Here is a 22,794-nt window from a genome sequence, read left to right as displayed (position 1 = left end):
GTATTTTATATGTTACAATTTTTGCAATAGTGGTCCTTTAACCACTTAAGGACCACGGTTTTAAACCCCCCTAATGACCAGGCTATTTTTTACAATTTAGGCCACTGCAGCTTTAAGAGCTCGCTGCAGGGCCGCACAACTCACAGCACACAAGTGATTCCTCCCCTCCCCGTTTCTTCCCACCAACAGAACTTTCCTGTTGGTGGGCTATGATTGCTCCCAGGATGTTTTTTTTTTTGATAAATATTTATAATTTATTTTACAACGAATTTGCCTTTTTTTTTAACATTTTATCCCTCCCTCCCCGCAAGCCAATCAGCGCGATCGGCTGTCATAGGCTTAAGCCTATGACAGCGGATCACTTCCCTGACGCCCAGGGGGACAGCCATGTCACATGGCTGTCTCCAGTACAGCGCTGCCGTAGATCGCAGCGCTGAATGGAGTAAATAGATGGCGGTTTCGCCGTCTAACAGTCTCCTAGCGGCGATCACCGCTGGGAGACTGATGACGGAGCGGAGATGCGCGCGCGATCTCCTGCAACACACGCCCCCGGGACTGCACCCCAATTGGCGTTAGGCAGTCCTGGGGCTGCCGCTGCATCCACGCCGATTGGCGTGGATCGGTCTTTAGGGATACTTAACTGAAAAAATAATTGCCTAGTTACTTACCTGGGGCTTCTTTCAGCAAACTAAAGTCCTCCTCCTCTCTCACCATGATTCTGCACTCCGCTGTTCCTCCGCTGTCCCCTTCCATAAGCTGGGTGACTCACGAGTCGCCGGTCACTGCGCATGTGCGGTACTGGCTGTTGCTCCTCCATCACGCTCCTGCAGATGGGAGTGTTCTGCGCATGCAGTGGTAATTTTTGCTTACTGCACAAGCGCAGAGCACTCCCATCTGTAGGAGTGCATTGGAGGAGGAGCATGGCACAGGGCCGCACATCTAGTGTTCGGAGGGTGACACCGAGCAGCATGGAATGACAGGCAGGGACCAGAGAGACTTCAGGGTGCTGGAAAAAGCCTCAGGTGAGTAACTGGGCAATTTTTTTCAGTTCCAGTCTCCTTTAATTATCCTGGTTTCAGTGTCAACCTCTTCGTATATTGCCATATATTGGTATATACAGTAACACTCTTAGTGATGTTCAGCCTAGGCTATGGAGTGAGCCTACTGCCCCAGAGCACTCTGGGAGATCATGTGATGTTCCTGGTTACTTCACAGCAATAAGAAAAAATTCCACTGTGATTTACCGCACCTTGCCAGCAGTAAAGATACCGGCATTTTTATAAATGTAAGTCAGAGTGAGGTAAGATTATACAATGGAAAACATTAAAATAATGTTTAAATGATTATTGTAAAAATAAACACTTTTATTCATTGATATACTGTAACGTTCCCCTTTAAATCTCCAATATACCTCTGCCACTGCTCCTCGTGCTGCTTTTGTATCTTCTCTTTGAGCAGAAAGCTGAGCTTCATAGAGGGCAATCTGTTCTTGCAGTCTATCTGCTTCACGTGTCAGACGATCCACAAACATATCCTAAGATATGAAGAAATCAATGTCAGGATCTTATAAATAAGAAAAACAAAAGTTTGCCTGCTTAAAACACAAGGTATTTGCTATAATTCAGGTTGGCGTGAGCATATATTGTCTCCCACAATGCATCACTGTAGAATATGCAAATTCTTTGTTTTTCCTTGTAAGCTAGCCACACCTCCAGATCCGGTGGAATGCAAGGATGTGTCAGCTTGTTAACTGTACAGAGCCACAATAATCCAACATGCATACAGACGTTTCGGATTGATTGATCCTCATCAGTGCACGGCATGGATTAATGTGGCTCTATGTTGTAGGACTTGAAAGACCCAGAGTTACAGAAAGTCCAGCAAGGTCATGGTGAACCAGAACTCCTAGGAGGTTTTTTTCTTTCTTTTTAACTTTCTTCTCCTCTCAGGGAGCCAGTTCCGTACTCGGCCACTAGATGTCAGTGGCGAGTACAAAGTTGCAAGGGAGATGAGAAGATTGCTGCCCAGAGACCAGAAGACACTGGAGACTGGATCTGTAGCAAGTACATAGCTGCAAGGGAGATGGGAAGTTGGCCATATAGCTAGCTATATGTACACTTCATAGCACTCTGCATCACATACACACACTGTATCGTGACATATATACACTCTGCAAGCATGTTTCACTCTGCATTACATGCACAACAGACGGTGGAGGCATTCTTCCCCACATACAGGGGAGAGACTAGGGGGAGACATTGAGAGGGTCGGCTTATCCGTGGGTCACACAGTATTAGTATTTTTTCAGGGGTAAAAATTGGGGGGGCGGGAGGGGTCAGCCTATACACAGGACGGCTTATACACGAGTACATATACTTTTCAGGATCAATCTTCATTCTCCATAAACCAGCTGAAGCAGATGTGATCGTTTTCCCTCTTTCAGGTCCTTCATACCTGCTTCTGCTTCTCCACTTCCGCCTGAATCCTCTCTGCCTCAGTCTTCTGCACCGCGTTTCTTAGCACGGAGATGTCTGAGCGCACATCACTGGTCACGTTCTCCATGTAGAATAAGCGCAGTGCCAGGTTCTCCACCTCTGTCTGCATAGAGGACACTAAAGGTGAAAAGCGATAAGGTTCTGTCAGAAATGTTATGCAACAAAACAATTTAGAAATATTAGATTTTAAATTAAATCAATAAAAAAAATCCCCACTGATACAGATGGAAAAATACCATAGAGTAATTGCACAAAACAACTGTCACCCCATTTTCATTGTCTGTAACCTTATTTATGGTACAGCGCTGCATAATATGTTGGCATTATAAATGCAAAAAATGATTAAAATAATAACGGTCAATGTAACACATGCAGACAGCTTAACTTTCTTTAGGGCCTGTTTCCACTACACGCAGATTGGATGCAGAAAAACTGACCCCAATGAATGCCTATGGGCCTGTTTCCACTAAACGTGATTTTTCTGATGCAGATTTTCCCATAGGCATTCATTGGAGTTATTCTGCACCCAGAATCTGCATGTAGTGGAAACAGGCCCTTAGACATGCAACACTTACATTGCTTGCGTGGACAGGTTAACAGTAAAGTAATGCATGTATATAGCGAGTTTACCGGAACTTGCTACGTGAATTGCATAAATCCCAGTAAATTCAGTTTGCGTTGTCTGCATATATTAAATTGTTAAAACTGTTGTTTTGTGAATTTGCTCTTATGTTTGTTAACTGGAAGGATGTCGCACTCAGAATGTGATAAAGTTGGTGCGCAATAAACTGTGTGCTGGTCTACCTGCATACCCTATTGCTGCATACTGGCAGCCCTGATGCTGGTAGGTAAGTATTGTTTCTTGGGGTTTGAAAGTAATGGGGGAGGGGTAGCATTGGTGATTTTACTGTCATCCTCTTGATGGGAAGGTGGTGTACTGTTATTCTTTTACTGCTAATAATAATGCACATTTGCTCTCGAGGGCCACATAAAATGGTAAGGAGGGACGCATTTGGCCAGAGTTTGACACCTGTACTCTGGACTGCCAGCATACAAGGGCAGGAACCTCCCCATTAGTGTTTCCTGTTTCCATGTACGCTCCTTATCATTACGTCAGCCGCTATGCTTCATCACAGCGGCCGGCGTGACAGTCCTGCGCATGAACGTTTTACATTTAGAAAACTGCGCATGCGCAGGACTGTCACGCCGGCCACTGTGATGACGCATAGCGGCCGGCGTGATGACGAGGAGTGTCAGAAGCCAGGAAGCCGGTAACGGGAGCCGCTGGAGGGACACTCACAAGAGCCAGGATGACGCCAGGGGACCTCGCGGCCTACGGTGGGCCGGAGGATGCCCCAGGTTAGTGAAATTTTTGATTTTAGGGGACTGCTCAGGGTCCCTTTATAGTATCATGATGATATAAATGACCAATATATTTGATTCAAAGCTGTTTCCACCGAGATAACTCTAAATCAGCAGTTGGCTGATGGTGTAATGGTTAAGGGCTCTGCCTCTGACACAGGAGACCAGGGTTCGAATCTCGGCTCTGCCTGTTCAGTAAGCCAGCACTAATTCAGTAGGTGACCTTTGGCAACTCTCCCTTACACTGCTACTGCCAATAGAGCGCGCCCTAGTGGCTGCTGCTCTGCTCTGGCGCTTTGAGTCCGCAAGGAGAAAAGCGCAATATAAATGTTATTTGTCTTGTCTTATTTGTCTAAATCTGAGGTCAGGTATGAGCCATTCAAAGGGAAGAGGTTTTAATTTTTCAAGGGGAGAAATATGTTGAGAAATATTGGTCTACAGTATTTCTTTAAAGTGTACCTGAGGCAAAATATAAGTAAAAAAAAAAACATGTACTAATCTAGGTAGATGAAAGCCACTAGCTAGTCCACAGGTTCCCTGTGTCCTCCAAGCCTCGGTTGTTGTAGCACATGGACCCCCTCTGACCATATCTGACAAGAGCTTGCCAGCTATGTTCTTGTGGGAGTGCTTCGCTTCTTGCACAAGTGTGTCCGTACTGTGATTGTGTGAGTACGGCTGTGTCTGCGCAGGAAGCTCATGGATAAGTGGCTCTCTGCTACTGCGCTGTACTCTCACAGGTGCAGTATGGCCATACTCGTGGACCAGTGGACTAAAAGTATGCTTCTCTCTCAGTATCTTTTTTTCACTTATATTATGCTTCAGGTATGATTTAAAGAGACACTGTAACCTCAAAAAGATCCCCTGGGGGTACTCACCTCGGGAGGGGGAAGCCTCAGGATCCTAATGAGGCTTCCCACACCATCCTCTGTCCCACGGGGGTCTCGATGCAGCCCTCCGAACAGCCGCCGACAGATCCGACTGTTAATTCAATATTTACCTTTCCAGGCTCCAGCGCAGGCGCTGTTGCGGCTTTCGGCTCCGAAGTAGACGGAAATACCCGATCTCAGTCGGGTCCGCTCTGCTGCGCAAGCGCCGGAGACTTGCGCCTGCGCAGTAGAGCAGACCTGACGGCGACCGGGTATTTCCGCCTACTTCGGAGCCGACAGCCGCCAGAGCGCCTGCGCTTAAGCCTGGAAAGGTAAAGTAAATATTTACGTCGCCGCTGTACGGAGGGCTGCAGTGAGACCCCCAAGGGACAGAGGATGGCGTGGGAAGCCTCATTGGGACCCTGAGGCTTCCCCCTCCCGAGGTGAGTACCCTCCAGGGGAATTTTTGATGTTACAGATTCTCTTTAAAGCAAACCTGAACTGAAAATGAAAAGTGAAAATACACATACACACGTCATACTTAACTCCTGTGTAGTCTACTCATCAATTTCTCTCCTGCGTCCTGTTTGTTCACTGTGATGGATGGAATTCTCCGTCCTCCATTTTGAAAATGGCCATTACCCCATAGCAGCTTCCTGGTCAGCACACTGTTAATTGTTTTGTAATATCGCCTACTTGAGCCATAGGGAACTATGGACATTACCTTGCTTATCAGTTGTCCTTTCAGTTATAACTGACAGCAACTGATATATTTTAGTTCTGATAAAATCTTGTCAGAAATGGAAGGGATCACTGTAAGAAGAAAATGGTGAGCTTCTGAGAGGAACTGACGGTGAGGTAAGTACCGTATGTCATATTCATTTGCGGGTACACCATGTGTTTAATTTAAATAATATTACTCAGCTCAGGTTCACGTTAGGTTTGAACAATGGAAAATATAACTGCACATTGAGTTTGCTTCAGATCTTTTTGATTTTTTTCAATCCGACTGAATCCAGTTTAAAAAATATTTTTTTGTATTAATTTTTTATACAACCATTAATGTACATGTTCATCTGAATATGAAATTAAATAATGGCTTCAAGAGCTAAATAGGCAAAAGAGCATGTGTGTACATACTTATAACAAGTACTGATCTGAACGATTTTGGACTAGTCCATCTTCTCATGAGGCATTCTTAGGGTTTTCATTATTTTAAAACGCACTTGCTGAATGGCAGTTGCTCATTCCAACTACCAAAATAGTGTGCAAGGAAATAAGGAGGCTGCCTGGCATCTTGGTATAGATCCTTTCTAGAGAGTGCTTTTGTAAAGAATAAAGGAAATACTGAGAATCCCCCATGAGGAGGACTAGTCCAAAATCTGTCAGATCTGCTAGATTTTTACTGTCTACTGTAAGAGGCAGCAACATAGGAAAAAAATCATTTATAATGCATTTTACTCTGTAAGAAATGTAGTTCTTATAATTATGTATTTTAAATTTTACAATTTCTTGTGATAGTGGTCCATTGAAGGGACCCTGAGCAGTGCAAAAAAAAAAAAAAAGGAAATCTGTACTTACCTGGGGCTTCTTCCAGCCTCCGGTAGCCCACAAGATCCCCGGTGTCCTCTTGGTCCCTTCCGTGGTCCCGCTAGTAGCTCTGGTAATCCATCTGTCATCACGTCTGTTGCTGTAAGAGTCCTGCGCTTGCGCGGTTCAGTCTTTAGAGAACCGCGCATGCGCAGGACTCTTACAGTGACTAGTGTAATGACGTGCAGTGTGCTCACCGGGGGCACGCATGTGCAACTTCAGCTGAAGTCAGAAGATTACCGGAGCCGCTAGCGGGACCACGGAAGGGACCAAGAGGGTGCTGGGGGACCTCATGGGCTATGGGGGCTGAAGGAAGCTCCAGGTAAGTCCAGATTTCCTTTTTTTTTCCTCACTGCCCAAGGTCCCTTGAACATTGATAACATTTTATTTCGATTTTCACCAAAATGTAGATCAATTAAAAAAAAAAAAAAAACGTGTAAAGGTGTGCTAGAATATGGAGATGTACTGACCCTTCTTGCGCTCTGCATCAGTATTCTGGTGGGATTGTTTGTACAGGGTCTTTATGGCTCCCAGATCATCTTCTATCTGGCGACGTATACTGGAAATGTGAGCATGCTTATCATGTTGTTTCTCTAGGCCCATCTGTAGGCGAGCCAACTCCTGCTGTATGCCATAGAGAATCACTCCCAGATCTTCTCGTTCAGTCTTATTTTTCTTCGCTGAAGTATTCTAAATTAGAAACAATACAGATTAGATGTCTGAATCCTGACAGAACACATCTTAGGATGTTAGCAATACAATGGATTCATGTACAGTAACTTTGTTTTTCTGGCTGGTAAAGTTGCATTGATACATGAATATGAGAGAAATAAAGCCACAAAAAATCACTTTTGTGGCCTCTGAGAAAGTGGGGGAGCCCAGAAAACAGCTGTCAGGATGGTACTTATGTAACTTCCATACTTCTGGTATTTGTATGTGCTAACAATGGAATGCAACAAAATGTAGTTTAGTGGATTGGTGCCCTGCTTTTATCTGCTACTGGAAGTGAAGAACCTTCTTGTACCACATTTAGTGCCAATGCTTTCTGTTCTCTGGCTTCTGATTTGGATTACTGTATTTTTTGGATATAAGACTCACTTTTTCTCTCCTAAAAGTGGGGGAAAAAAGTCACTGCGTCTTATAGTCCAAATGTAGGGAGTTCCTGACTTGTGAACGCCTGCCAATGTGCCCATGCAGAGGAGGACACAGGGGGACAAACGTAGGACACAGGGGGGCATAGAGGAGGACACAAGGAGGACAGAGGCAGACATATGGGGGACACAGGAGGACACAAGAGGTACAAGGGATCATGAGGTACAAAGGTGGCATAATCCACAAGATGCCCCTTCACCATGGATGCACCAGGTTTAGTATATACTTTTTTCCCCTGGTTTTTGTCCTCTAAACCTAGGTGCGTCTTATGGTCAGGAGCATCTTATAGACTGCAAAATACGGTGTATAGGAATGCCCAGAAGTGCAATGGTATTGGGCACAAATTATTAGATTCTTATATGACGTTATGGGGACACGATTGCAACTTGATTCTAGACTTCTCCTTCTTAACCTTGTCCCCAATAAGTTTGTGTCCAAGTGGGAAAGAAGTTTGTGATAGAATCGGTTCACATGGCCAGAAAGGTATCACGGCACTTGATAAAACCTACCTTACTCCATATTAATGAATAGTTAATCGCTATCAATAAAGTCCTTCCATACAGGAAGATGGTCTATACTCTACAACAGGGGTGCCCAATGTGTAGATCGCGATCTACTGGTTGATTGCAAAGGACTGTTTGGTAGATCACGAATGGCGACAAGAACACTGAAGTCACGCTGAATGCTGAGTGATAAAACCGCCGAAGTGGAGCGAGTGCGCGATCACCCACTTATCAGTGCCACCGGGATCCTCCTTCAACTCTGCCGTCCACAGTCTCATCTCTATGACGCCCTCTAGTGGTGCCTCCAATTACATGCGCCGCTGAATGGGTCACAGAGATCAGACGGTGGACATTAGAGCTGAAGAGGAATCCCGGTTGCTCTGGTAGGCGAATATGCGGCTGTCATTGCGGGTGGTGGGGGCAGCAAATACTGGGGGCACATCTGGCTGTCTATGCTGAGAAGTGGGGGGGGGGGGGGGTTAAGGGGGTAAGGTAAATCACTCTGTCTCTGTAAATTTTTAAAAGTAGATTGCGAGCTGAAAAAGCATGGGCACCCGTGCTCTACACAAACACATGACCAGGATGATATGAGTGTTCTCACACTATAGCCTTGGATAGACACACATGGTCTCACAAGTAATGGATGCCAACATTAGGAATGGAGATTATGGGGCCTGGTGTGCTACATCATAACTTTGCACTGTACTTTAAACAGTTTGTCTGTTTGTACTATACTACATGGAAAGTCCATAAGTACATCTTGTATGTGTTTACCATTTCAACTTATTCTAGCGATGCTAGGTACACAGTCACACGATACAATTTTCTGTTAGATTTACCTGCCAGATTGATTATTTCCAACATGCCAGATCTTAATTTCGATCGATTTCCATTCACTTATATGGAAATCAATCGGAAAATTAAGATCGGACATGTTGGAAAAAATCGATCTGGCAGGTAAATCTAACAGAAAATTGTATTGTGTGTACCTAGCATTAGGCACTTGTAATTGACCTGAGAAACAGCCAGTACCCATGAAATGCATTGGGCTCAATTCTGGTAGTGTTTAGTAAATAATTACCTCATGGAATTGGGTTTACCTCATGAGGGAAATCAACTTTTGAATTCTGGTAGTTTAGGTAAAGTTTTACCTCATGTAATTTCATGAGGTAATTCATGCGGTAATTTTCTACTAAAAATGTGTGGTATTTAGTAGTGAAATACCTCACACTTGAATTCTGAAGTAAAATAAGGTGCGTGTTTGCATGTCTTTTACCTCACATAATTAGACCTACCTCTACCACATGATAAATGCAGTGCTGTGACATAATCATGATATCAGTCACATAACATGGAGCCTTTTCAGCTTGTTCTGTGTTCAGGGCCCCCATATTTTGCTGAAATAAGTAAGTGATCTGACCAACAATCCCCCCCCCCCCCCAGCCCCAGCTTCCATTTTGTTTTAAAAAAGAAAAAGTGCTCCAAACCCTGTACAATCCATCTGCTGCGCTCCCCTCAACATTGCCATTCCCCAACCTCTGGTTGGAAAAAAAAGTAAAAATGCTCCAACCCACAGCCTCTATTTATTTATTTTTAAAAAAGTAAAACTGCTGCAAACACCGATCCCCCCCCCCCCCCCCCCCAGCAGCCTCTAAGGGCCCGTTTCCACTAGAGCGAATCCGCATGCGTTGTCTGCATGCGGATTCGCATAACCAATACAAGTGGATGAGACTGTTTCCACTTGTCAGTTTTTTGGTGCGTTTTTCTGTGCAGGATTTTTCTGCACGGTAGGGCCTGCAGAATTCGCCTGCGTGATGAATGCAGGCGATTCGCAGGCTATGTATTTAACCACTTCACCACTGAGGGGTTTTACCCCCTGACCACCAGAGCAATTTTCACCTTTCGGCGCTCCTTCCATTCATTCGTCTATAACTTTATTATTACTTATCCCAATGAAATGAACTATATCTTGTTTTTTTTGCCACCAATTAGGCTTTCTTTAGGTGGGACATTATGCCAAGAATTATTTTATTCTAAATGTGTTTTAATGGGGAAATAGGAAAAAATGTGGGAAAAAATTATTATTTTTCAGTTTTCGGCCATTATAGTTTTTAAATAAAGCATGCTACTGTAATTAAAACCCATGAAATGTATTAACCCATTTGTCCCGGTTATAAAACCATTTAAATTATGTCCCTATCACAATGTTTGGCGACAATATTTTATTTGGAAATAAAGGTGCATTTTTTTCAGTTTTGCATCCATCCCTAATTACAAGCCCGCAGTTTATAAAGTAACAGTGTTATACCCTCTTGACATAAATATTTAAAAAGTTCAGTCCCTAAGGTAACTATTTATGTTTTTTTTTTTATTGTATTTTTTTTTTTTTTTATTACAAAAAAAAAAATAAAAATTGGGGAGTGTGGGAGGTAATGAGTTAATTTATTGTGTAAATGTAATGTTTGTTTATGTAAAATGCTTTTAGGGTGTAGTTTACTATTTGGCCACAAGATGGCCACAGAGTGTTTGTTTACATGCGACCTGTAAGCGTCCGGAAGGACGCTTACAGGAAGCAGTAGGAGGCTGGGAGACGCACAATGATCTCGCTGTTTCTGAAAGAAGCAGCAGATCATTGCGGGGGCTAGATCAACGAACGGGAATGGATTTTCCCGTTCATTGATCTCCGGGCGAGCGGGCGGCGGCGTGCACGAGCGGCGGGTGCGCGCGCACGAGCGGCGGGAGCGCGGACAGCAGCGGTAGCGCGGAAGGTACGGATTTCTCCGTCCCTGGTTTTTTAGGAGGGAAAAAAGGGGTGGAGAAATTCGTACCGCTGGGGGTAAAGTGGTTAATAGGGAAAACGCACATGCGTTTTTTGCCGCGATTTCGCGTGCGAATTCGCACGAAAACTAATGCAAATTGAACCAGGCAGTGACATGGTTAAATTCGCATATACCCTGCCTATGCGAAATCGCATTCGAAATCGCGGCAAAAAACGCACGCGGAATCGCATCCGCATGCGATTTCGTCAGCGGTGGAATCCCGGTGATTCGCACCGCACTAGTGGAAACGGGCCCTTTAGAACATCTTCTAAAGACTATCCTAACTTATGGAAGACAATTAAAGACTATTACTTATTTGCTGCAGGCTTACCACTGAAATACCTCATGTTTTACCTCACTCTATGCATTTAACTGCAATTTCGCTGAACATAATAACTATCAAAGTTAACTAAAATGCCACATATAGTTCCAGTATTTACTAGCAAAAAGCAATACAAGGGATTTTTTTCATCTTATTTTTTGTGTGAAGAAAAGATGACATTTATAGAAAACAGTTTTCCCTGTGGGCATTACTATATAGAAGATTGTGTCCAGCACATCCAGCATACAGAGGCTGTAATCCTGTAATACGTCAGCCTCCTGCACATGCGCGGTTCTCTAAACACTGTACCGTGCATGCGCAGGAGGCTGATGGCGCCTGGCGTGATGATATGGTGGGCATGCTTCCGGAACGTGCAAGGGCGACTTGCTTGGAAGTCGCCGGATTACCAAACCGTACAGCGGGACCACGAAAGAGGTCAGGAAGATCCCGGGGGACCTCGCGGGCTCCTGGGGGGGGGGGGGGGGGCTTGGCTGGAGGAAGCCCCAGGTAAGTCCCTATTTTGATTTTCGTCCACTGCTCAGGGTCCCTTTAAATGTAAACACACACAGTACAGTATTGTGATTAAATATCTCACAATACTTGCACAAATGCGATCAGCCTTCACAAATAATGTCATCGTTTTCCCATTCTTTTCCTGCTAGTGAGCAATGCACCACTGCTACTGGCTGCTTGAGGCACCTGCAGCATGGGACAGGAGGAGCCTAACACCAGCACGGAATGCCATCGGTATATAAATGATAGAGGATGAGGTGAATGCGAACATGAGAGTATTTCATGTAAACTTGGCAGCGTATCCACAGGGATTCTGTTTTTAACAACCCAGGCAGCAGTGAACATATCTGCTGACAAACGTAACTCTGTAGAATGCATTTTTCATGAAGCTATTTAACCCCTACACTTTAGCAATGCAAAACATCATACTAGTCATTTTCCACTTCTTAGGAAAATAAAAACACAAAGGCTATTCAGTCACTCCTAAATAGAAATACAAACTGATATATGGTAGTCCTTTAGAGCTGGTTCACACTCGTCACAAAGCTTAATCACAACTAGTGATTTCCCTGCAATTGCATTTTGCGGTTCTTGTTCAGTGGTTGTGACTGAAATGCAAATGCTGCAGTGAAAATGGTCTCATAGGGATACATTGTTACAGAGCTTTACTGATTGCCGGCAATCAGCACAGCGCTGAAACGCTCCTGAAAAGTGCCTCAGTGTAAACTAGTCCATGGGGCTGTTTCACACCAAAACCACTAGTGATTAGTACTTTTGGAGTGATTTTATACAGATATTTAGAAAGTGATTTTTACCGTGCTTTTGCTTTCCTATATTTTCTACAAAATCGCTTCAAAAATTCCACCTGCAGCGCTTTTGTGATTTTTACAAAATCCAATCACTCCAGTGTGAAATAACTCATAGCAATACAGTATCCAAGAGCTTTTTAAAACACTAGCGACTGGTAAATTGTATACAATGAACAGAGGCGCCAAAAGTATAAGATTAGATTAAATGAGCTTAAAAACCAACTTAAATGGCAAAATTGAAGGAGGAAGTGGTGGTCTTACCTCCCTCAAGCAGACACGACAACGACTGCGATTCAGACAGTCAAACACATTTATTAGGAACTCCAAAAAGAAATGCAACGCGTTTCGCAGGTTCAACCCCGCTTCATCAGGCAATATAGGGAGGAGTATCAAACAATCTGCACAAGGATTCAAATTAAGCGCCTCTGTAATCCTCTGTAATTTGAATCCTTGTGCAGATTGTTTGATACTCCTCCCTATATTGCCTGATGAAGCGGGGTTGAACCTGCGAAACGCGTTGCATTTCTTTTTGGAGTTCCTAATAAATGTGTTTGACTGTCTGAATCGCAGTCGTTGTCGTGTCTGCTTGAGGGAGGTAAGACCACCACTTCCATTTAAGTTGGTTTTTAAGCTCATTTAATCTAATCTTATACTTTTGGCGCCTCTGTTCATTGTATACAATTTTGAGTCCACCCTTGGTGGAGGGTTGCTACCCTTTCTTCCTGTCTACAGAGAGCGACTTCTTAATCCTGAGTGGGGTCAGGACAATCTCCCCACCTGCCTTTACAGTGGTTGCCTGCTGGTGACCCTGACTTGTGAGTATTTAGCAATACAAACTTATTGCCACCTTGTCCAGTACGAATTACACTATTGGGGCTCTTGGTGTTCCCTGTTTTTAGCGACTGGTAAATGGCTGAAACACGCTCTTGTTGTGAAATAGCCTTAAGGGCCCATTCACACTGGGAATCATAAAACGCTAGCAAATTTGCTAGTGTTTTGCTGAGTGAAATGTCCAGTTATTTCTTCTGTACACAGGCGCGTTTTTTGAGCAATAGCATTTTGCGGTTCTTAAAGGGAACCCGAGGTGAGAGGGTTATGGAGGCTGCCATATTTATTTCCTAGAACGATGCCAGTTGCCTGTTGCCTGACATCCCTGTTGCTCTTCTGGCATAAGTAGTGTCTAAGCCAAAACCCTGGAGCAAGCATATGGCTAATCCAGTCAAACCTGGGTCAGCTGAGTCAGAGTACCTGATCTGCTGCATGCTTGTTCGGGGGTCTATGGCTAAAAGTGTTAGAGACACAGGATCAGCAGGGCTGCCAGGCAACGGGTATTGTTTAAAGGGAAATAAATATGGCAGCCTCCATATCCCTCTCACCTCGGGCTCTCTTTAAAACTGAAATGCGATAGCTCCACAATCACAGAAAAAACGCTGAGATCATGGCCATACACTTTACATTACAGTATGAGCTTTCAAAAGGCTAGCGTTCGCCAGTGCAAAAGCGCTTCAGAAATCACTAGGAAAGCTTCCCAGTGTGAATGGACCAAAAAAATCGCTGTCTATCGGAAAAGCTCTTTAAAAACGCTCTTGGTATGAAACAGACCTTAGATTGTGCTGTCCTAAGCTTGGTATGAAACAGTCCTTAGGCCTAGTTCACACTACAGATATACAGATTTTTTGAAGCGATTACTGGCGTTTTTTGGGCGATTTGCAGTTTTTGCAAGCGATTTTGTTTTGCAATTTTCTGTGTGCAGACAGACAGGAAGTGTACTTTTTTGACCTGGAACTGAATGTCTTTTAAAGCAATTTTTCTTGAAAAGCTCTCACAAAATCGCTCTTCCAATTGCTTTTAAAGCGAATTGCGATCTCCCTATACCTTGCATTGAAGCGCAGATGCTCAGAAAATGGTGCAGGACCCACCATTGCATCGACTGGAAAGAAAGCTCATCGCTCAAGACAAGACAAATAACATTTATATCGCGCTTTTTTCCTGGCGGACTCAAAGCACCAGAGCAGCAGCCACTAGGGCGCGCTCTATAGGCAGTAGCAGTGTTAGGGAGACTTGCCTAAGGTCAGAATCAGAATCTTTATTTCGCCAAGTGCGACCGAGGTCGTACCCGGAATTGGTTGTGGTTCACATGGCAGTGGCAACAATAGCAAGGACAGAGATTGGCATAAGACAATAGCCATAGTGCAAGCAAGACAGGCATAAGACAATAACGTATAATACAAGCAAGATAAGCAAGACAAAAACATATAATACAAGCAAGATAAGCAAGACATGCAGTAACACACAGTTTTAAACGGGCGATGCAGTCCAATATGTGCCTTGCTCTTTCACGGAAACCTCCGGGTTTGGATATTGTGCCGCTCAGGGATAAGTAACTTCGTACCACACCTTGAGTAGAGTTCTACCAAGGAGTGCAGGCTAATATGACCTGAAATGCGGCTAGCGTACCGAAGAGAGGCCGGAATTCAGAAGGAGGGCTGCTTGGGGAAAAAAGCTGTCCCTACGCCTGTTAGTCCTCGGGCGGATGGTCCTGTAACGACGGCCCGATGGAAGGAGCTTAAAGAAGCGGCAGCCTGGGTGGGATGGGTCCTGGGAGATCCTGTTAGCCCTTGTTTTCATTCTGGTGGTGTAGAGGAGGTCTAGAGGTGGCAGGGGAGAGCCAATGGTCCTTTACGCTGAGCTGATAACTCTTTGGAGCTTATACTTATCACTGGCGGTTGCTCTTGCATACCACACGATAATGGCGGAGCAGAGGGTAGCTTCAATAGAGGCAGTGTAGAAGCTGGACAGCAGCTCCTGAGGCATACAACATTTTTTCAATTGGCGCAGGAAGAATAGTCTCTGCTGAGCCTTCTTCTGGATTTTGGTGGTGTTCTGCGCCCACCTTAGGTCGCTCGTTAGGGTAGTTCCCAGGAACCTAACGCTGGAAACCCTGGACACTTCAATCTCGTTGATAGAGATTGGTTGTTGTGTGGGGGGGTGACTCCTAAAGTCCAAGATCAGTTCCACTGTTTTGGCTGCATTAAGAACGAGCTTGTTGACCTTGCACCATCTGCAGATTCTCTCTATCTCGCTGCGATAATCATGTTCCCCCGCCTCTCCGATGAGCCCAATGATAGTGGTATCGTCCGCAAATTTAATGACCTTTACGGAGTCGGCGGAGGAGGTACAGTTGTTGGTGTACAATGAGAACAGCAGAGGGGACAGAACACACCCCTGTGGAGCCCCAGCGTTGGTAGTGCTAACACTGGAGAAGCAGTTGCCAAGCTTCACCTGTTGCGCCCTATTTGAGAGGAAGTCTTTAACCCATGCGCAGAGTGTGGTGTCCACTCCAAGATGAGCCAGGTTGTCGATCAGTATGTTTGGGCAGATTGTATTGAATGCAGAGCTGAAGTCCAAAAACAGGATCCTGGCTTGGGAGTTTAGTCTTTCGAGATGTTCCGTGATATACGCCAGGCTGATGTTGATGGCATCATCCACGGACCAATTTGCCCTGTATGCAAACTGATGTGGATCAAGGAGGGGACTGGCAAGGCGTTTCAGGTGGGCCAGAACCAGACGTTCTAGGATCTTCATGACTATGGGGGTGAGGGCCACAGGTCTGAAGTTGTTGTATTCTGTGTTGCCTGGCTTTTTTGGGACCTGTATGATTGTGGCCCTCTTAAGACAGGAGGGGACACTACCTTCCACCAGGGACCTGTTAAAAAGGGAGGTGAGCGTGGCAGGTGAGCGTGGGGGCCAGCTGGTCTGCGCAAGTCCTCAGGCAAGTTGGAGATATGCCGTCTGGGCCGGCAGCTTTCCTGGCATTGAGTCTGCGGAGGTGATGGAGAACATCTTCTTCCCGGACCGCTACTAGCGCTAGGTCAACCTGGACCTTCGGGGGGAGCGTTTCCAAGGGTGCAGGGTTAGCAAGCTGCTTGGGACTGTTTTCAAAGCGACCGTAAAACGTATTTAGTTCCTCGGCTAGTGAGGTGCTGGGGGTCGCATGCTGGGGGGGCCGTTTGAAGTTCGTAGCTGCTCTGAGGCCTTTCCACACCTCGCGTGAATTGTTTGACTGGAGGTAGTGACCCAGCTTGTCAGAGTAGGCCCTCTTTGCAGCAGTTCATGATTTAGGGCATTCTTTGCATCCCTGAACTCATCTGGGGTGCCGTGCTTGTGCGCCAACTCCTTGACTTTCCAAAGGCACCGCAGCTTGCTGTTGAACCACGGCTTGTTATTCGGGAAGATCTTGAAGGTCTTTGAAGGGACACACATTTCCTCGCAAAAGCTGATGTAGGAGGTGATGTTCTCTGCCCATTCCCCCAGGGAGGGTGCTTCTAGTGCCGACCAGTCAGTGCATTCGAAGCAGGCCTGAAGCTCCATCTTAGCCTCGGCTGTCCACCTTTTTACCGTCTTTGTGGCGGGCTTTGTCGTTTCCAGGTGCCTTCTGTAGCTGGGGATCAGGTGGATTAGGCTGTGGTCGGAGTTCCCCAGTGCTGCACCTTGAGTAGCCTTGTACGCGTTCTTAAGGGTCGTGTAACAATGGTCCAGGGTGTTGCGGTTCCTGGTGGGGTAGGAGATGTGTTGCTTGAAGCGGGGTCCCCTACTGAATAAGTGCTGGCTTACTGAACAGGCAGAGCCGAGATTCGAACCCTGGTCTCCTGTGTCAGAGGCAGAGCCCAGCTCATGTGAGAACACCCGCACTGGATTTTATTACACAAGCTCTTTTGAAAACGCTAGTGATTAAAAAAAAAAGCTCAAAACGCTCATAGGGCTTGATTCACTAAACCGTGATAACTCAAATATCACACCTTATCAAAGTTAACACACCTTATCAGAGTAGCATAGTGAGCGCTACGAACTTATGCCTGCTAATTGGCAATGGCACTACTCCTGCCCCGAGCCCATGTGAGTTCGCAGAGCTTGCTATGCTACTCTGATAAGGCGTGTTAACTTTGACAAGGTGTGATATCTTTGATAGGGTGTGATATATTTTCATAAGGTGTGATATCTTTTCATAAGGTGTGATATTTGAGTTATCACGGTTTAGTGAATCAAGCCCATAGTGTGAACAAGCCCTAAAGGGGCCCATACACTCGGCCGATTAGCGGCCGATCGATCGTTTGCAAATCGATTGACCAATCGATCGATTTGCGGCCGATTTCAATCGATCTGACATGTTGGAAAATTTAGGAAGATCTGTTGAGATTGCTTATCATTTTGCATTGGACCTAATGGAAATCTGATGGCAAAAAAATGCCATCAGATCGATTTTCAATAGATGTCATACTGATATCTATTCCTAGTAAAAAATGTTCGTAAACACATCAGATAGGATCTATCTGCTGCTAATCTAACGAGTGTATGGCCACCTTTAGACTGTGCTGTGCTAAGCAGGCCTGAACAATGGTGCTGTCATTTATACACCTGCTCAGAAAAAACAATTAATCTTCCCCCTCTTCATGTCACCCTTCCTTCTCTTGCCAACCTTACCTAAGCTGCCACAATACACAATATAAGGTGTCAAATTCTATCTCATAATTCAGAAACCTGAGCTGTCCTGTTCTAACTAAACAGGATTTTCTTGTCTTGGCACCATGGCCATTGCTAAGTCATTTCAAACAAGTTTACTGCATGTTATATTTATTAGTACATACCAATTCGCGGAGCTCCAAGTCCAGGCTTTGTATTTGTTTTGTAAGGTAATTCCTAAGGGCAGCTTGGAACCTTGTCATCAACGGCTGAAAAAAAATATAGAATGATCATAATTTCTTCATTAAATCTGGAGTGTTTCACAAACTGTAAGGTGGCCACACACCATACAATTAAAAGATCTGATTTTACACCAATTTGATAAATATGATTGGTTGTCCCGAAAAATAGAAAGCTTTTATTTGCTTTCGATCGAGAAATCCGATTGAATTTCACTTTTTTTGTTTCAATTTTTTGAGATTGGACCTTTTGGAAAATTCAGACCAATTTTATCAAGAATTGTATGGTGTGTGATGTATTGTAAAATTCTATTCAACCAGAAAAAAAAGTGTATGTAACTATTCAGTACATGCAAAACTTCATTCCTTCACTTTGTTCTCTTGATGTTTCCAACCAACCAATTTTTTTAGAGAGTACGATCTTTTATCCTGAAATTGTGTCAATTTTGAAAATACGTGTGTGGTACCTCAAAGATTCTGATAGAAACTTCCGATCAATCAGAAAATTGGATCGGAACGCTGGAATTGAATCAAAATTATAAAAATTGTATGGTGTGTGACCACCTTTAGGCCCAGTTCACACCGGCAATTAAGTGGCTAACGAATCCGTGAAAATGGATGCGATTACCGGTCGATCGGATGCGTTTTCATTCCATTGCTGTTCAGCTGCTCCCCCCTCCCCCTCAATCCCCATCACTAAAGTGGATTTTGCGGTCTAGAGCCATCCATTTCTCCACTAGTGTGAAGAAACATTCTGCTTTCTCATTGCCTCCAATGCAAAGCTTCAGCTTCCGTTCCGCTGGGCTCAGCGGTCCGGAAAAATTGTTCCAGAGGCGAATGTGACAGGATCCATAAGTTAACATTGGATCCGTTCCCATTCGATCTGGGAACGGACCATTTTTTAATGCTAATGTGAACCGGCCCTTAGGCTAATATTTATAATTCCTTGATGAGTAGAATGATCATTTAATAAGTGTTTGCCTAGCAGTATTCGGTTGCATAACATTTAATGCAGCATATTAATAACTTATACAAAATAACATCTTTTTTCTCCTTAAAGTGAACCTGAGGGGAAAATAGACTGATGAGATAAACAAATTGTATTGTTAATAACAATTGTATATGCTCCTTCTCCTAAAAATTACTTTTTTACTTTTTTTTTAGCTATCCCATGGTTTTATTTTATATTCAAACATTTACAAACTAGATTGAATGCTTTGTTGCCTTTGCTCACTTCCAGCCTAATAAGTGTCACAGAGTTAGAAAAAGGTCAATAGTTCATGTATTTTATCTCTCTCTGCCCAAGAACTTATATTCTGCCAGGAAACTTTTATGGTTGTAATTTGCTTATCAGTGATGTTTACTATTTTCCCGACAAGACAGAAGCCGTCACTTCCATGCCTAATAATTCACTCTTTCAGGCAGCAAAATAGAACAAGTAAAACAGTCTGGATAGTAATGTTTAGTACTGTACATACACATGTTTATCTCATCATGTCACATGTCGCCTCGGGTACACTTTAACTGCTTGAGGACATGAGGTTCTAGCCCAGGCATGGGCAAACTTGGCCCTCCAGCTGTTAAGGAACAACAAGTCCCACAATGCATTTGCCTTTATGAGTCATGACTGTGGCTGTAAGACTCCTGCAATGCATCGTGGGACTTGTAGTTTCTTAACAGCTGGAGGGCCAAGTTTGCCCATGCCTGTTCTAGCCCCTTTCAGGACCAGAGCCTTTTTTCAAATTTTGCGCTTCCTGATCACTGTGATTGGCTCAGTAGTATTCCTGGGTGATCGACTGATATCTTCCTTCCTGCTCGATCGACTAAGCAGGTCGATTTGACATATCAGCCACTTTTCATTGATTGGGCATACTGGAACACACTCGATTCTCTTGCGATTCGATAAAATGATTGAATCAAATGGTCGATCATGCAGCCAAATCGCTAGATGTATGGCCACCTTTAAAATACAGATCGCTGTGTGTTGATGAGTTTTCACTTGCCTTATGATCACCAGCATGACCTTAGTGAATTGTGGCCATTGTCAGTTTGAGCACCTGTGAAATCAGCATAGGGCCCCCTCCTTGGATCCAAATCCCCCAGTGTGGATAGTAAAACACACATACCTAAACACACACCTTTCCCCCACCACCTTCTCCTCACATAGAAGAGTAGAGGAGCAGTGAAATATTTACCTGCTCCAGCATTGTGTGTCTCTTCTGTTCTTCCCAGCAGCTGCACTCTATATACTTCCTTACCTCCAGCTCTTGATCACCAGACATTCATTCAGAGCCAGAGGCATGCAGCAAGGAGAATGTCTCTGGCAAGAAAATTAGAGGAGACCAGAAGCAGCACTGGAGCAGGTTAATATTAAACTGCTCTGCTGCGCTACTCTGCAGAAGAGGGAGGTGTGGAGATCCAGCCCCACCCACTTCTCCCCAATGGTCACTATAGTTATTTCACTTTATTTGAGACTGTTTAAAGAGAGACTGAAGCCACTTTCAAAACTTGTTTTCACCTGTTATTTAGCTTAAGGAATATGGCCAAAGTTAAAATGCAGAATGAGGGTTTTATAACCCCCGAATCCAAGGAGCGCTTCCTTGTAGAAGCAAAGCTTAGCTCTGTAGCTCTGCCTCTACTCGCGTCATTCTTCTTTCACTGAGAGGGGCAGGGAGAGGTAGCAATCAGTGGAGGATTGATGCTAATGGAGGCAGAGCTACAGTGCTAAGCTCTGCCTCTCCAGACAGCAAAATCTACGACTTTAAAAGCAGCGGATTATCGGATTATTGCCCCAGGATTTGAGGGTTATACAACCCTCGTTCTGCCGAGGGAATGCAGCGTTTTAACATTGGCCATATTCCTTAAGCTAAATAACAGGTAAAAACAAGTTTTTAAAGTGTCTCTTTAATAAATGTCAAATATTAATAAACAATTTGGCCTGTGACTATGTTTTACATTTCAGCCCCCCCTTACCTATGCAATACTTCTTCAGTCTCAGAAAGCAAATAGTAAGAAAAGCAATATGAAACTTTAGTGATCCTGGAAACAAATGTATATGACTTTTCTTTACTTATGAAGAGCTGTTGAGTAGCTAAGGTATAAAAAGATAAGAAGTGAAAACTTGGATGAAAAGTTTCTTACATTGATAAAAAGAGCTTGATCCAGGGATGGCTCATGCTTTCAATGGATGCAAATATCCATGCACACCTAGAACCTGTCACATTGTAAAGATGTTAGAAACTACATAGTAGTACTGTCTAACTCGGGTGTCAAACTCAATCAGGTAAGGGGCCAAAATCTGAAACCTAGTCTAAGTTGTGGACCAAATTGTTTATTAATTTTTGACATCATTATTAATTTTTAGTCTCAAGCTAAGTGGCGTAACTATAGGCCTGACTGCTCCTACTGCAGAGTAGCGCAGTGGAGCAGTCAGGCCTGGATTTACATCAAAGGAGCCTATAGGCACAGATGTCCTGGCACCCTAGACTTCACCCTCCATGAATCTACAAACCTCCACTGAAGCTCACCATAAGTGTGCTGGCTGGCCCAGATGTCACTTCTATCTTAATTCCCTTACGCATCCTAGGTAGATGCAGGTGTCCCTTAGCATTAGGTAGCCAGAGGTACCCTCAGCTAGAGGTGCCCCCTACTGAAGGGATATCTCATCAATGGAATGCCGAGAGCTGGGTGAGTAACCTCATTTACGATCAACTCGAGACTCTACATAAGGAAGGAGGGAGCCACTAGATGAGGGGATTGAGCTGCATTTCCATTGCCAGGTGCTTGTAGGCATGTGCCTACAGTGCCTTATGGTAAATGCGGCCCTGGGAGCAGTGTCATATTTACCTGCCCCAGTGCTGCTTCCATAGAAAAGCATCAAGTTGAAATGGGGCCCAAGGAAGGATGCCAAGCTCCCCCTCCCCCATAGTGTTTTCGGTAACCTGCTGCATAAGCAGGTTTGGATGCCAAGAGGGGACTCCATTGTAATTTTGCTGAGGGGTCTCATGGGTTGTTGCTGCACCCCACATCAAACGGACAATATTGCAATCATGTCACTGGTGTGCACCTCTGGTTGGGAAGGCAGTGTGTGGATTTTCCTGTACTGCTTACAATGATGGACATGAAGCTGTGGAGGGCCACGTAAACTGGCAAGGAGGGCAGGATTCGGCCAGCGGGTCTTGTGACTGACAACTGTAGTCTAGCTACTGAGTAGTGTGGTTTATATGTCTGGCAAGCTGTTTTTTGTAGGGTTCTTACATGGTCAGGATCTAAAACCACCAGTTCGGATTCTGCATCTTCATCTTCATCTCTCTGGTCTTCTTCCTCGCCTGAGTCATTTTTCTCTTCTTCATTGTCACTGTCACCAAAGCGTTTGCTGAACTGTTGTAAAGAGGTATATGGTGACGAAGTCACAACTTCTGTGTCTCCTGAAACTAGAAGAAACAAACAAACAAATACACAGTGAGGTGGGGGTACTAATGAAGTATATATTAAAGAGGAACTGTACTACGGCGATCGGCGGGTAGCGGCGGCGATCGGAATGCACACACAGCTAGCAAAGTGCTAGCTGCGTGTTGCAAAAAAAAAAATTATGCGAATCGGCCCAGCAGGGCCTGAGAAATGCTCCTGCGCAGCATAGCCCGAGCTCAGCTCGGGCTTACCAC

General features: G+C 44.5%; 1 protein-coding gene across 1 annotated transcript in view; it reads right to left on the bottom strand.

Moving 5' to 3' along the window:
- CCDC40 (coiled-coil domain 40 molecular ruler complex subunit) overlaps positions 1–22,794 on the bottom strand; it is a 97,819-nt gene that overhangs the window by 52,848 nt on the left and 22,177 nt on the right. Inside the window, exons 4-8 of the mRNA XM_068263279.1 lie at positions 22,388–22,563; positions 18,077–18,160; positions 6,784–7,003; positions 2,455–2,612; positions 1,412–1,534 (exon numbers count right to left, since the gene is read on the bottom strand). Of these exons, the coding sequence (XP_068119380.1) occupies positions 1,412–1,534; positions 2,455–2,612; positions 6,784–7,003; positions 18,077–18,160; positions 22,388–22,563 (761 nt within the window). The remainder of the gene's footprint in view (positions 1–1,411; positions 1,535–2,454; positions 2,613–6,783; positions 7,004–18,076; positions 18,161–22,387; positions 22,564–22,794) is intronic.

The sequence above is a fragment of the Hyperolius riggenbachi genome, chromosome 12 (genome assembly GCF_040937935.1).
Source record: "Hyperolius riggenbachi isolate aHypRig1 chromosome 12, aHypRig1.pri, whole genome shotgun sequence".
Classification (NCBI taxonomy): Eukaryota; Metazoa; Chordata; class Amphibia; order Anura; family Hyperoliidae; genus Hyperolius; species Hyperolius riggenbachi.
This window is presented reverse-complemented; position numbering and strand designations above follow the sequence as displayed.